General features: G+C 41.9%; 1 protein-coding gene across 1 annotated transcript in view; it reads left to right on the forward strand.

Moving 5' to 3' along the window:
* The window catches only part of LOC111264248 (uncharacterized), a 32,359-nt gene extending 18,833 nt beyond the window's left edge, over positions 1–13,526 (forward strand). Inside the window, exons 2-16 of the mRNA XM_022839949.2 lie at positions 116–319; positions 634–785; positions 1,274–1,530; positions 1,658–1,745; positions 2,079–2,314; positions 2,583–2,836; positions 5,192–5,347; positions 7,104–7,233; positions 7,436–8,797; positions 9,047–9,199; positions 9,517–9,898; positions 10,433–11,079; positions 11,225–11,888; positions 12,112–12,374; positions 12,601–13,526. Of these exons, the coding sequence (XP_022695684.1) occupies positions 116–319; positions 634–785; positions 1,274–1,530; positions 1,658–1,745; positions 2,079–2,314; positions 2,583–2,836; positions 5,192–5,347; positions 7,104–7,233; positions 7,436–8,797; positions 9,047–9,199; positions 9,517–9,898; positions 10,433–11,079; positions 11,225–11,888; positions 12,112–12,374; positions 12,601–12,704 (5,052 nt within the window). The 3' untranslated portion in view covers positions 12,705–13,526. The remainder of the gene's footprint in view (positions 1–115; positions 320–633; positions 786–1,273; positions 1,531–1,657; positions 1,746–2,078; positions 2,315–2,582; positions 2,837–5,191; positions 5,348–7,103; positions 7,234–7,435; positions 8,798–9,046; positions 9,200–9,516; positions 9,899–10,432; positions 11,080–11,224; positions 11,889–12,111; positions 12,375–12,600) is intronic.
* Positions 13,527–15,031: the final 1,505 nt, after the last annotated feature.

The raw sequence follows: 15,031 nt of genomic DNA on the forward strand, positions 1-15,031 counted from the left end.
ATATATACTTGGATAGTAATAACTGTGTGAATGTAACAAATGAGTTAGCAGTAGTCTAATATCGTCTGTCAATGGAACAGTTCATATCTCTAATTCCGTTGTGTTATTTCTGTAGGTGCTCGTCGGCTTGACGACAGTTCTTACGCGGGCTCAAAAGCTCTCAGAATACGCCGCACATCCAATCGGCGTCTTCAATCCATATAACTTCCAATACAGCGTTGATCACCCCGACGGCTCTCTAAGCTCTCGCCTGGAAAAAGGCGATCAGAGTGCCGTCACCGGTTCCTACCAGATAGTCGGTGCAAATGGTTTGCAGCGGGTAAGCATAGCTAAATACTATCGAGGTCTTACTGAAGTATGTCAGCTTGCATTGCTTACGGATATATAAATATTGGCAGATCATAACCGTTAAGCTTTCTTTATGTATTGATACAGAATAATCAATAAACTATTTTACCTTTTGCTACCAAAGGGAGCATTAAATAATGAACCGGTAGGGTTATTTTGTGAACATGAAAGCAGCTTGAAATCGACAGTGTTAGATATACGTTGAATCGATTAGCAGTACACCGGCAATACGTTTCTAATGCACAATGTACACTGTGTGCATGCAAATCGTTTGTTGTGCTTTAGACCGTAAACTACATCGCAGACACTCGTGGCTTTCGTGCATTCGTCGACTCAAACGAACCGGGAGTGAAAAGCGGGGAGTACCCACCTTCGGTGCCGGAAACTGATGAGTACAAACCCAGTCGGTATAATCTTGAACCGAAGCCCATACCCACGTAAGTACAAACAGGTTCAGCTGACTCCTTGTGCCCGAGAAGATCAAACGCAACGTCTACCCACAATTTCACTAACAGGTTACGGACCTATAAATGAAGTGAAAAGGTTAGAAAAGTAAGGCCAACATACTTCTAGCCGCATTTATTTAATAGCGTAACAAATAGTAAAGTCGAGAGATGTGAAGAGCCCTGGCCCGGGCCTGCGTTACTGTGGTCCTAATAATTATAATTGTATCGTACTTGCTATACACCGATAGTAATGGCCAAATAAATTAAATCATTAGTTTTATATACAAGGTGGCGTTAATTTCTAAAAAGAGTACCGTAAAGCTCACTGAATATTTAACAAGCACACGGGTCACTAGTGGCAATAATTTTATCAGGTAAATGCAATCTCATAATGCCGCACCTATTGTGAACAATGTCTTAATTGAGAAAGGAAATTTTTATTACTACTAATATTGCTGTGATTATTCCGCAACGCTTAGGCCTGATCCGTCGCCACCAGCGCGCCGTGTGCCTGCCTCACACCAATCACAGATTCGTGTACAACATAAAGGTGCCACATTTTCATCTCATATCGACTTCGGGCCTGCAGATCACCTTCACGATGAGTACGGCAATATTATTTCCCTCACGAAATCCGGAAATGGGACTCTTCCGGAAAACCCCATTACCACCGTACACAGACCAAGCAACACTACTTTTTCGCTTTACCAAGAAAAGCCTGTACGAGGAGCGAACGGTAAGAATGATCCTTTAGAATCATCTATATGTATATATATAGATAGACATGCGCTTGCCGGAGTTGTAGATTTCATGGATACTCCCCGTCCTATGACTGTTATTTTTTTCATTTTATACTGTTTTAGGCCAACCATTGTACGAGGAGTTTGTTCCTAACCAATTCTCACCAACGCGACCTTTACATATCGTAGGACAAGCGCCAACTGAGATCAGGTCAGGCTTAAACTTTATATTTCGCCGCTTACAGCAAATATTGTTAAAGCTATAGCGCAGCTTATCGTTATAAAACTTGCGCCCGTAAGTGAGTAAACACAGTGATTGATCTGCAGTCTGGAAAAATTCCGGATCAACTTGTGTTTGATTGTTTCGTCGTTATCACTGTCGCTGCTGACAATAAGAGAAAACTAATTTGAATCCACCTGTGATCGTTGAGCCTCGTCATACGATGCTCGAGTATCACGTCTGAACTGTTATTATGAAAACAAAGCAACGGAATTCTTGATTGCCACATTCAAATAAGTATCTAAGTAATGTTTTTGCATATAGGCATGATAACGGTGGCTTACATATAGGCCATCATGGGACGCGAGCCGGGCGACGCCTCGAGGATGTAAATGCAGTATCAGGTGTTCTCCATTTAAATAGGCAACAGCAGGTACCACAAAGCGATGTGCCGGCTAGGCTCAATGACGGGCGCCGCTTTCCTCAAAAAGGGGCCGTCAGCGAACAGGTTGCACATAGCCCTACGCTTTACTTCAGTACAGCCAACAAAGAAGAAGAAGGTAGGCATAATAACAACGTCATATAGGCATAAAGTAAATGCACATACTCCTATTCGTATGCATTGTATAGAATACTGTGTTTCATGTTTACTTATCGTATTTTTTATTTTAGATATGAGTTTTTCTATTTGTATTGTTAGTCCCTGATACAATGTCGATACTCGGCGCACTACGACAGACTATGAGCGTTACGTATATATATATTTGAACTTTTTCGATACCATTTTTCTTATTGATAAAGGCCTATTATGGATTGTTTTTCTTTCAGGCGGTGCTATTATAACGAAGAACAATTTGAACCCTCCTGTAAGGATCGTCCCTTCCGGTGGCGGTATTGCTCAGCAGGGCACTTCATTCCGTGCTTCCGTTCCGAAGCCCCAAAGTCACAATCCTAAAAATATCCCCCTTGGTCCCCGATACGGGCAGCTAGGCGATTCAGCAGACCATCCTAGGCAGCCGACGTATCCCCATGCCGAACTGGTTTCTGTCAATGTAGAACCATTCGACAAACGACTGGCAGACGTAAGTATGAGTTTGTTCAGTTTCCGTCGTGTACGGAACGCTTACAAGGGTATCGTAGGTTAACGTTGGAGGCAAGAATTGCAGTAGCAATACATAAACAACTTACCGGAACCTTTTTTTTTTTTATTATATAATACAGCAATTAAGTAAAAAAAAAATTATACAGCAACATCCTACAGGCAAGTAAAGAAAGGAACTTGTGCATGCAGTCATATTGGAACTTCCGAGCATGAATATATTTGCACCTTATAGGATACGCATGTATTATTTGAGTCCTATTTTCTTCTGGCATGGTTTCCTAGTCGATATCGATTACATCTAATTTGATATACCAGGCAATTTGACGTTAAACTCGCAACCAAAGGAACTGTTCTAAGCCTTTGTGCCTATTTTTTTTTTATTTGTCCTGGTGAGCAACTCAGGTAAACTGAACCTTCGAATCGAATCTTTTTCGAATGAATTCTCATTCTGAAGGTGATCGTTCCTCTAATTCGACACAATTTGTAGTAAACTTTTACCAATAAAGAAACGTAGGTCGTACGTTACCTACTCAAGTCTTAATTTGGAATCCGTCTCTTATCCCGATCGCAGAATCCATCTACACCACTTGTTGTTCCTTAATTTATTGTTATACTCCAAAATATGTACGACATGTGTAAGTTGTACGTACTGCTGAAGTGGCTGTAACGTTTAACCCCTTTACCTCCAAAACCTCTCTTGGCCTGTGCTGTCTATTGTCTTTCTGTAGCTCCTGCTGCTTCCTGATCGCTCGAACCGGGTCAACTTGTCCAAATTTTCTGCACCTGATGTTTCCTTCCGACCATACGAGTACAGCTTCAGTGACGCTCTCCATAGGCGCTCTCAAAACCGTGATCATGCGCAAAAGAGCGGTGCAACTGAATCTACAAACCGCGTCGGTACAGGTCAGACCGTGCCTAAAAAAAAAGGCGTGTCCGGCCCCCGTATAACACACCTTCCAATTCCTATTAGGGAGTTCAACATGTGTGCCGTTTTTCGACAGCTTAAATGCTAGCTCATCTTTTCTAATTGAACTATTCTACCAAGAATCTAGCTTTGTATTGTATTTATTATTGTATGACTATTGTGATGATCACAAATAAAAAAAATCTGGCCACAGAATGATATAACCACAAAGATGATTATATGCAAAGCAAGCATTTAGTAGCCAACTACTTCGTCACACTCGAAGTAGTCGCATCGAGCTTTCGCGATGTGACTGATAGAAACGTCAATCCACGGACAGAACGATAAAATACTAACGTACAATACACAATATTTTACGTAGATATAGATGCATGTCGTCCGACAATATACCTACCTATGTCGCGAACACGCGTCCCGCTTCTTACTAATGTTTTCTATGCTGCTTCAATTTTGCATCTTTCTTGCCTTCTATATATGTCTTAATATTCTGTAACTCATTCAGAGAGGGCAAATTCGATTTGAGGCCCACAAAGAAACGATTTTGTATAGGGCAATTGTCGAACCGCGAACACAGAGTGTAGAATATCGAAGTCTTAATCACGCGAGCCTCAGGCTACGCCAACGATTCCAGCCTGCTCCATGAAGATTGATCGTATACCTTTATCTCAATCGACTCTTTTTACGTACCAGTAATGATCATGCAGTAACGTCAATTTGGTTTGCGTCTGTTAGTGTTAATTGTTTGAATATACGACGACAGCAAATACTAAATATCTCCAACTGGACGGGGTAGTTTATGGAATTAATGTGTATGTTAAATCGACGATGTCGGGCCTGGCCGGTCAATTTTATCATTGTTCTATAAGTAATTAAAATGTAAACTTGCACCAAATATATCAACGAAAATTTCGAAGAAATCCGTTGTCCATGTTTTGAAAACCATTTTGTATCGCGTAACGCAAAAAAAATACGTCAAGTAAAACCATCACAAGTGTATGAGTAAATACACGCCAAACTAACCAGATTTCATGCACGTTATTTGTTATTTTCTGTGTTTATAAATATGCGTTATACCACATAAACGCAGCCTCACTCCCTCACGTGCATCTGACGCGCATATAAAATATATCAGGTGTGTTTATAAAGAGGAAGCTTTATCGTACTAACTACAGGTTCTTTTGTTTGAACTCGAAGACGCGCTCTGTCGATAAAATGCTAGTAGGGGTTTGACAAAGACGATCCTGGTGTATCTGGATGTCGATGCCCTAGAGTTGCGCACACATTTCCCTAAGATCGACTCGTACTAGACGCTAGTGATTGTATACGCTCGTGGCCGCGTGTTCCTCTGTTCTTACTTACTTAAATTTTCAAAAACACTTAAGCCCAAGTATTTTGTCTGTTGCATTGTAGGTAAAAGGCGAGTATTACCTTCGCGGCCATGATGGCGAGCTGCGCAGAATTGTCTACGAGGCTGGTAAAGATGGATTCCGTGCCCACGTCGATACAGATGAATTAAAGGTCGTTAGTTATAAACCAATCGACGTTGATACCAGTCCCGATAGAAAGGTAAGGAATAAAAAATTCTTTCACTTGTTTACGCCAGCGCCGATTTCGTTTTGGTCAAGCCTAACGGCATTACTCTCTACCTCAGTTACGTTGAAGGTGGCGTATTCTACAATGCTTGGATCTTACTTGTACAGACAAAGAAATTAAGGAAGTTTGATATCAACAGCTCTATGCGTAGATGAATCGGTAGCAAGGCTGATGTCATTTTATTATAAGTTTAAATTTTTCTACATAGCTAGGTCGACAGCTGTGACCTGGGGCCATAGATCGTTAATAGCATATATTGGAAAAAAGAGATGTCTCCTATGAAAGGAAAAATACAACTTGAAAAAAAATGTTGAGGAGACAGGTAGACATTCCATGGCTACGAGGCCGAGCTCGCGCACCCCACAGTCTTCGTGGTAGTAGTGGAAATTCCAAAGTCGGAAGCTGTGAGGCACTCCAAACCAAAAGTCACCGCAAAATTAAAAAACATATGACATTGATAACTACAAGCCTCTGAAGCAAGAATCAATCCCTCGCACCATTTCCGAAAAGCTTGTTGTTACTTCTTTTAAAACGCTGTTGAATAATGAACAGTGCGGCTTCATTAACGACAGACTTGTTTTAATGCAGTTATGAGTGTGACGCAAAGGGGGGCACTTACCGCAAATATAATTATTTTTGATAGACTTTTATACCCGCTGCTAACATGCGACTTATTACCTGGTAAACAATTCGGAGTTAGGTTAATGTAGGTATATAAAATAGACTAGACTGAACTCAATTGGGCATATGATATAGTGTCTTGGTACTTCATTGTCAAAAAATTCTGTGCGGCTTTTCATGCCTGCGTTGTGTTATTGTTTATTGCAAATCATTGGCGAAGAAGCACCTTTCCACTTCGAACACCCATATTTAAGCGATACTATCGGGTTGAAATTACTCTTACGACTGCTCTGGTTACACCACGGTGATACGGCGGAACTTTTGGAATGGTATATCAGAAATAAACAACAAGTAACAGAAGGTCAGAAAGGAAACTTTCTTGAGGTACAGGAACTTTTTTCCCAGCTTCTATGAAAGGACCTCAAGCTGTGTTGTCGTATATATTTTGTATGCTATTAATGGTTGCATAAATCGTTCATAGAGACCCTTACACGTGTTTTTTTTTATTTACCGTGAACCCACTTTGTAAGGAATTCACCTTTCGTTTCTCTGCGTTAATCACAGTGGCTCCATGACAACTTTATAACACTTGCTTCGAGGAATTTACACTAAGCCGGCAGGAAGTGCACGTTTTACGATCTACTTTATTCGAAGGCATCTGTCATCACAGCACCTTAGGTGTTATGATGATTGACGCTTGAAGTCTTGAGTCATACTCACTTCTCTTATGGCTTCAAATTCCTCTATCTCTACACTTTGCACTGGTAGCAAGAAACTGTCGTTTCGCTGAAAACCTTTCTCTACAAATCCTTGAAAAATTGGACTAGCGCTCTTACTAAGCAACGATTTCCCTCACGAAACGATAACTTTGGTTCAAAACTCATCGTTCTCTGATACCACTCAGTTATCCTAGTCGTTAATACATTAATATATAACTTGGTGTAAAAATGTACCAGATTTTTTGAGTTAATAGTGCGCAATGTAATTCTTTTTTAAATATAGTTTTGAGTAAACAGTGCTATAAAGCTAACATGACTCACGAATGCCCAATAATAAATACCATTTCGGGAATATAGTTAATTCACTAATTCGATTGATTAATTTTCAGTATCAAGCTTACCCTGTAAATGTTGACAGTCCGAAGATAGTCGGCCAGGGAGATGTTTTTAAGTTAGATAAGCCTCTTGAAAGGGGACCTCGGCCTACGCTCTACCTTGGCCATGACCTTCGCAGCACGGGTTAGTAATCTGATCCAACATTGACCCAATCGAGCTTTTTTACCACACGTTTTACCGTGTGTGTTAATAAATTAAGCGAGTTTGAAATACCGATCGATCACGAATAGTTTTCTAGTGATTGCGAGTGATTCTCGTAGTAATAAAAATGCTTCACTTAACGTTTTGCCGCTCCAATCATATGTGCCTGCGGTCTATCTTGAAGAACCAGCACCCTTTAGGACGAGAACACTTGCGTCACCCAGGGTACAAAATCAAGTGCCGGTTTCAGTGGACATAGAAGATCTAAAAAGGCGACCAATACACTTCGTTGACGATAGCCCACTCGTTTTATCGCCACCACCAAAGGAGCCTGCTCAAACCCCGCATTATTATCAGACACCCCAAAATAGCCCGCATCCAACAACAACCCAGAGTTCTCGTCAAACGTTTACGTCCCAAAGTCCTAAGTCAAAATCTTCCTTGCAAGGCACAATCTACCAGGATCCTTACAAATTCCAAACCAGTCCTAGGCCCCATGTGTCAATGACAGTTCCGCCGAATCCCTCTCATCAAACGGCTGCTCCTGGACAGAACCGTGTTGGCAGAAAATTCTCTGATGGCACAGTAACGCAGCCAGGATACGCTACTCACGATCAGAGTTTTCCTCAGCAGCAGAGGCACGTGCTCAACGGCTCCATAACGGAACCTCGACTCTTAGTTGATCCCTCGGACGAAGTGCAACGTCAGCCAGGTTTCTACCGGCAACCTTATCATGGAGCTGGTTTTAAATACCAGCACACCGCAGTACATGAGCCGTTGTCACCTCAAGCACCGAAGGGAACACCAGAGTTCAATCCACTTGATGCACACCGACGGTTGCCGTCTGCACAGCTTTCCCAACAGCCTGAAGACGCTTCTGCACCAAAATTTAACTCTCATTCTGAAGTCCCATCCAGACACTATCAGCCTACCCAGAATCAAAATGTAATTAGAGAACAAGTCCCTGAGCTAACTTTCGGGTCACTAATGGGACAATCGTTTCCACATAGTCCTGTTGTTCCTCAAAACCCATGGCAGAATACGGGCCATCTAAGTACTCCGCCACAACCTGATGTCCGATTTCCGAGTGCCCAACTTGTGCAGTCTATTGTCCAGCCCGCAAGACCATTTGACCGCAACACCCGAATACCTGTAGGACCAAATCAGTTTGGGTCTCGAAGACAAGCACATCAACCAAACGTCCCTGCTCGAGAAAACCTGACCAACGTCAAATCAATGTCCAAGGCTCAGCATCCAGCAGCCCGTGCCTTCGGTGAACCTGTTATATCTCCGAATTTAAAAGTACCCGCTTCAGAGGCGATTCGCACAGGCCCTGGAACAGAAGTAAATCCAGCCCCGATAAAGCACTTTGGCCCACCTGGTGCAACTCCCCTTCCACCCATATTTCAGACAACAGGCGAAAAAGTACCGTATCACCAAACTTCGACCACTTCGGCCCCTACATCAGATTTCTCTATCCACTCTCGATCTGAACGAACCTCTCCAAATGATCGACTTAGTGGAAGAGGACGTCCTACAACGCCTGGTTAGTGAATCTTCTAACTGGATCCTCTAGAAGCAAAATATTTTACAGGGATAGGTACAATTATATAAAAATAATTTTGATCAAGATTAAGCATCTTTTACTATTAGAAAACTTCTGTTAAATTTTACAATATGGCGATAATGTTAATGTGAAAGTCATCTAATGCGTGATGGTGGAATCGACCCATATTTTCGGCTTGCTAAGCCAATGTCTTGCCCACGATATTACATCAAATACGTTCTGTTTTAGCACGCGGTTCTCGTAAGTTGGACCCAACACAACCTCTGCTGCGGATGTACGACAACGGAGTGGTAATTGGCGGTCCTGAACCTCAGAAGATAAGCTATGATCCTATCAATGACGAACCTCTTCGGCACCAGAAAAGCCTACGCGGCCATAACGGTATACGAGAAAGTTATGAAAAAATCACTCTAAAACTTACCAGCTCGACAGAATCTTCTTTCCTTCTCACTTTTAGAGTCGCTAGTTTTCAACTAACATACGATAATAATCCCCTTTTATTTATATTTGCTAGTTTAGTACATGAGATAATTTTTTCAAAGAGTGGATTGTATGAAATTTAGTCTTCTGTTTTGATTGTTTACAACGTTGTATTTATAAATTCTCTCCTGATAGATTTCTTAGCAAATTTTAGAGATAAATGTCAGGAACAAATTATTACTTTAAATTTTATCCTTTTACAATGGCTTAAATCACAGGTAGCAACACACTGCAGAGTGGCTATGCGCCCCGAAACTTCTTTCCGTCGGTTATATATAACCCACAGGATCAGGAGGATCATTTGAGTGACTTCAATAAGCAAACCAATGCCCCCGATCTTAATGCTCGCCTGATAGGCGAGACAGTGACACCGACGCAACCCGGTTCACGTCCATCCAGATTGCCGTCAGTTCCTACAACAGTCTCTCCTACACCCGAACTGAAATCATTTAGCCCTGCTAATAATGCTAATCTCATGTCGTTTGAAGTAAAAAGGGTTACTCGCCGCAGGCGTCGAAGGAAGCAGCGACCCGTCGATGTGCCCACAGCCGACATATCGATTCTCCCCACCCCAGAAGCAACGCCCCCTACCATCTCCAGGTAGACCCTTTCTGCCGTCTACCTTTTGACTAGCCACCCATTTCTTAACTACCACATTTGTTAGACTGGTAGCAAAACTATTTCACCTTTAGCAGGCTTCCGTTAGAAAACAATACAGAAGTCTGGTTATTAGGGTTCTTGTTAATATGCACACAACTAGAATAAACTGCGAGCCCAAACTGCCTTCATTTCCGCAACTCTGCTCGGAGCTACTCACCCTTTGGCAACTTTGCCATGCATATGAGTACATATATAATCGGAAACATACTTCAATAATATTTTTTTCATAATGATCTGTTTTATTAGAGGTCGGTTCAGTGGGCTAGTTAATACAATTTTCTGTTATCGCTTAGCTAATTGAAAGCTATTTTATGACGACAGATTCGTCAGCGAAGAAAAATAATCTGAAACTATCCGAGCGTCTTTAATGATTATATTTACCTAGCGCCATATCGCAAATGTTTTCTTTCTCTGGTCGTTGAGGTTGTTCAAAACTTTTGATAGCCGATCGATCTCACCAACTTGCCATTCTAGCTACAACTTTGCTGAGCTCGGCCCTGCTCCTGTCCCAGCTCCCCGAGATCCCTATGCTCTACAGCCTCACACCCGACCCCCAGCAAACCCCGACTTGCGAAACGGCTCACGACCAGTTTCGACCCCTCAGCCTCCTTCTCCCCCTGTACCTACTTTTTCCACGGTGGCTACCCCGAGCAGTAAAGGCACCCACAAGGAGAATGCTGGGATTTCCTTTGGTACCCGACTGCGTCCAGATCAGGTTTATATACCTCAGCCACGCGAGATTTCTCTAAATAATTATGCTTATACCACACCGTCTGGTATTATGAGCTTCTACAATGGCGAAATTGCACCAGTTAATTTGGACCAGAAAATGATAGGCCTGAATCGACAGCCCTTACCTCCACCAAAACGGAAAATTTCCCGAAGGCGTCGCTTAAAACCTCAGCGAATTTTTTCGGTAAATCCAGCAAACCTTGACCAGATTTATCCTAATCTGCCAACATATACGCCCGCGCCTGCGGACTTCGGATTTAGCAATGGCGTACCTAAACTAAAAACTCCATACGATAGGCCAGATTTCCGCTCCGGTGCTAATGCCAATCTCCCATCACTTATCAATCAGAGAAAGCAGAAGAGCCTCTTCACGACGACCAACAATCCTTGTGAGTCTAGTATTTGTTCGTATGCAAGCTTAACAATAATTTCACAGTTGATTCCATTAAAAGCGAATAAATGATGTCAATAGGTTAGACATGGTTTATTTGAGTAATCCTAATATACGGCTCATCTTTCCTACCTGTTCTACAGTGGATTTAACTCCAGTTCTCAGACAAGAACCACGTCATTCGCCTTCGAAGTATTACGTTCCTGCTGCGACAGAATCGTCTGCTACAACTGGTCTACCAGTGCCCACTACAGCAAGACCTCGCCTTCCAGGATTCCCTATACCTTCAGTAGCAGGTGTTACAACAGCATCGATTATTGGTCTAGTACGTAATCAGTCGAGTTTGTCTCCGAGAGAATCACCGAACCAGAATCTCGCTCATCTGCCTGAAAGAAACCCAGAGAGCTTGTTTAATCGATCACGCAGTCAAAAGCCCAATAACATGTTTGGAAACAATAACGTTTACGTGAAACAAACCGGTATTCGCCAAGAAATGCAGGGCCCGGTCTCAGGCAACACCGAGCCCCCGCACACGGGATCCTCTACTGGCACCACTTACGCACATGCTAACAGTCGGCTGTTCACATTTGATGATCGCACTGCTGATAATGCTCATTTGAAAAATATCTCAAAAGGACCCGTAGCATTCGGGATGTCGGGACGACCGCCCCGCATTGACTCCGCAGCACGACTGTCTTCTGTAAAGCCGCATTTGTCGGTAAATACGCCAGTGAGTCCGGAAACCAACTTGAACGAAAAAGCTCCTTGGATGCTAGGGAGGACGACCCGTAAGCCGAACAAAATCGGGTAGGTACTTGATTTTTAATACAACAGTAACTATAGCTCTTTTCAGTAAATTGTCGACGTAACGGTCAAGTACGCAATGTACTTGCTTCAATAAAAAATGAATAGTGGATGCTTAGATACGATGATGCTGCAAGTGGGTTTATATTGTTGGTTTACTTTAGTAATAGTGTGTTAACGATAATGAATGAATGAAGATTGATTGTTTCTGTGCTCTGATTTACAGGCTGCCTCGATTTATAAACGATTCTGATTTTCATGTTCCCGCTAGCATTCAACTTCAAAACGACCGTCCTGTATCTTCGCCATATAAATTCGGTTTTGACGATCGATACTTAGGCGGTAGAATTGCCAGACACGAAGAGTTCGATGGAATGGGCCGTGTCACTGGGTTCTATACGATAGAAGATCCTGATGGAAGGAAGCGCCTCGTTAAGTACGTGGCAGACGAGAACGGTTTTCGAGCTAGTGTAGTCACGAATGAGCAAGGTAAGTTGTTTCGTCTTCCTAATACGTAATAACATCCGGAAAGTACAACTCCTAAACAGAATGTTCGCATGAGAGAGATATAGATATGTGACGCAGCTAACTACCTAGTTGTGTTGAGATAAGATTATGATCTAAAGCCTAGAAATTCTGTTGAAGCTAGTCGAAAGGAACAATTCTGTATTTTTATTCTATGAACACATGTCATTTCCTAACGGTGTCGTTTCAGGGACGGACAACCAAGATCCAGCGCAGATCAAAATTCACTCTACGAGTCCGCACTACGTGCCAAAAACCATCGATACCAATCCGGATTCTATAAGCGTCATGTAACTAATGAAATGAGCTGTTATAGTTAAAATCTACGACTATCAATTTTTTGCTTTGCTCAGTTTGTCTAAATATGACCATTTTTCATTACAGCCCTAATACTTCATATCTAAAGGAAGTAGAGAAACCCAACGGCATTTGAAGGACCAGAACAAGAAAATAGCCGATTCAATCTCACGCCCATAGAAACAACCGTTCTATCGATTAGATAAGTTTGACAGATTGTGCATAAGGGATGACGCTAAGTTACGCATGTGTGATATCAATGAGTCGCATGAACAACGCAATATTAATTCGGTTGCGCTTGACAAAGATTGACCTATTGACAGAAACTACTATTCTGGGATCAGGCAAAATCCACGTTGTATTATATGCGCACATTACACACAGATATAAAGCACAAATGGTAACTTCCTGAGTACTAGTGCATACGAGTGTGAGCACAATACGAAACGAGCCTGAAAAAACAACTATCAAAAACAAGTAACGATGTGCGATGCCGTTAACACGGATCCGTGCATCAGGACCTTCTAGATTAGAATCATTTTATTGACTGTAAGATGTACATTCTTAACGCTTTTAACCACCCTTCCTATAAAGTGGTCCACCTCAGTCATCCGGGTCGGGTCCGTTACTCATTACAATTACCTTGGTAGCCAGAGAGATTCTGCAAGAACTTGAGTCCTATCTTACCAATAGTCTGTATATAAATACGCTGAGCGAGATGTACTATTCAACTGCGTAGTTACTGAGAGCGACGACGCCTCCTTCCACTGGTACTGCCTGTAGATTCTGAAATAAACGGTGTGTACAATAACGACAGAAGTTCAGTTATTTTCCTTATTAACTAACGCTGATAATTATCCATTTCATGAACGCGTGCCTTTATAAATTCGTTCCATGTGCAAATCAAGAGCTGCAGACCTTTAGTAAATTTCCATTACTGACAGAACTAAACGGAACGATGTCTATATACAATACGATGGTGTAGAGCTCATTCTGGTCGTTGCTTTGTGCGGTCGAAAATTAGCAAAAAATTTAGTAAAATAATATAAATAATGCCTGATGTTCTAAAAATCCTTTGCTAAGGCAATAGTAAATTGGTGCCTTTTAGGCGCTTGATGCATGGCGGTAACTATATCATCAGTCGCGTACGATGACGTTTGAAAAATCACTTTCTACCGAAGAATGAACATCACGGCAGATTCCTAGACGTAGACTTCATACCCCTGCGCGCACAATAATGATTAACTGGAATCAATTTTTTTGGCTCTCCCAGAAAGTGTCTTCAATGGGGTGAAGCATATTTCATGTTCCTTTTGGCGGCTATGAGCGTAATATTGCAACTTCATTGATGTAGAGTGATGCCATTCATTTATTTTTTATATACCTTGCGACGTGATAGAATTCACAAACACATAGAGAAAAACAATCTCCTAGTGGGTATCATGCGTCTAACAAACTGCAAATCGTTGTCGATATGACGTTCGTTTATGACGTTCCGTTACGTTCGACGTAACGGAACGTCAAAGGGTATAAGCACTCGTTTCGATTAATAGAACTGTACAGATCGTGATATTTATGACGATGACGTAGGCGACGATAACAGTAGACCTTTTCTCAGAGTCAACGCTCGAAACTCTGCAGGGTATGATAGTATTAAAAGATTATAGAACAAGATCACACTACTGTTAGCATTGTTCCTTTATTCGAATTTAATAAATCATAGCCGTAGATACATAAGGCCATCCGTACAATACAATGAAGTTGTATTTTTCTGGTGGCGACTAGCTTTAGGCGTGTACCTTACTCTGGTGAAGTTCATGATGATGTACACCATCTATTTCTATTCAGTAGCAATGATTGGTGTAGAACGCGCGGTTCAGATACTAATCCGTACGATCACCTTCTGGAACAACGATGTCGCATTGCGGCCATTTGATATCGATACTGAAAATTTAAAAAAGCTACCTTGAGAATAATTCTGCCATGACGGTTCAGATACTGGACGTTGAATAGCTCAAGTTTCTTGCAAATGGGATATGGTTTACAATAATTTACTCGGGCAGACGTCTCTGCCACGGAAAGAAGATTGCGTCAACGCGTGACGCTGTGATAAACTTTGATTCGCTACCGTGTCTAAGGAATAAAACGTTACTCAATGTGCAAGTCTTGTACAGCACATGTTCGAATTATATATAATCCGAATGACTAGTCTGACCAGTTGCTTAAAAATACAGTATAGGCACAGCTTTATTCTGCCGTATACGTAGACTAGTTACGCTAAAAAAGCAAGTATTTTGTCTAGGAAATATCATTAATTAGTAGTG

Source organism: Varroa jacobsoni, unplaced genomic scaffold (genome assembly GCF_002532875.2).
Source record: "Varroa jacobsoni isolate VJ856 unplaced genomic scaffold, vjacob_1.0 scaffold_840, whole genome shotgun sequence".
NCBI lineage: Eukaryota > Metazoa > Arthropoda > Arachnida > Mesostigmata > Varroidae > Varroa > Varroa jacobsoni.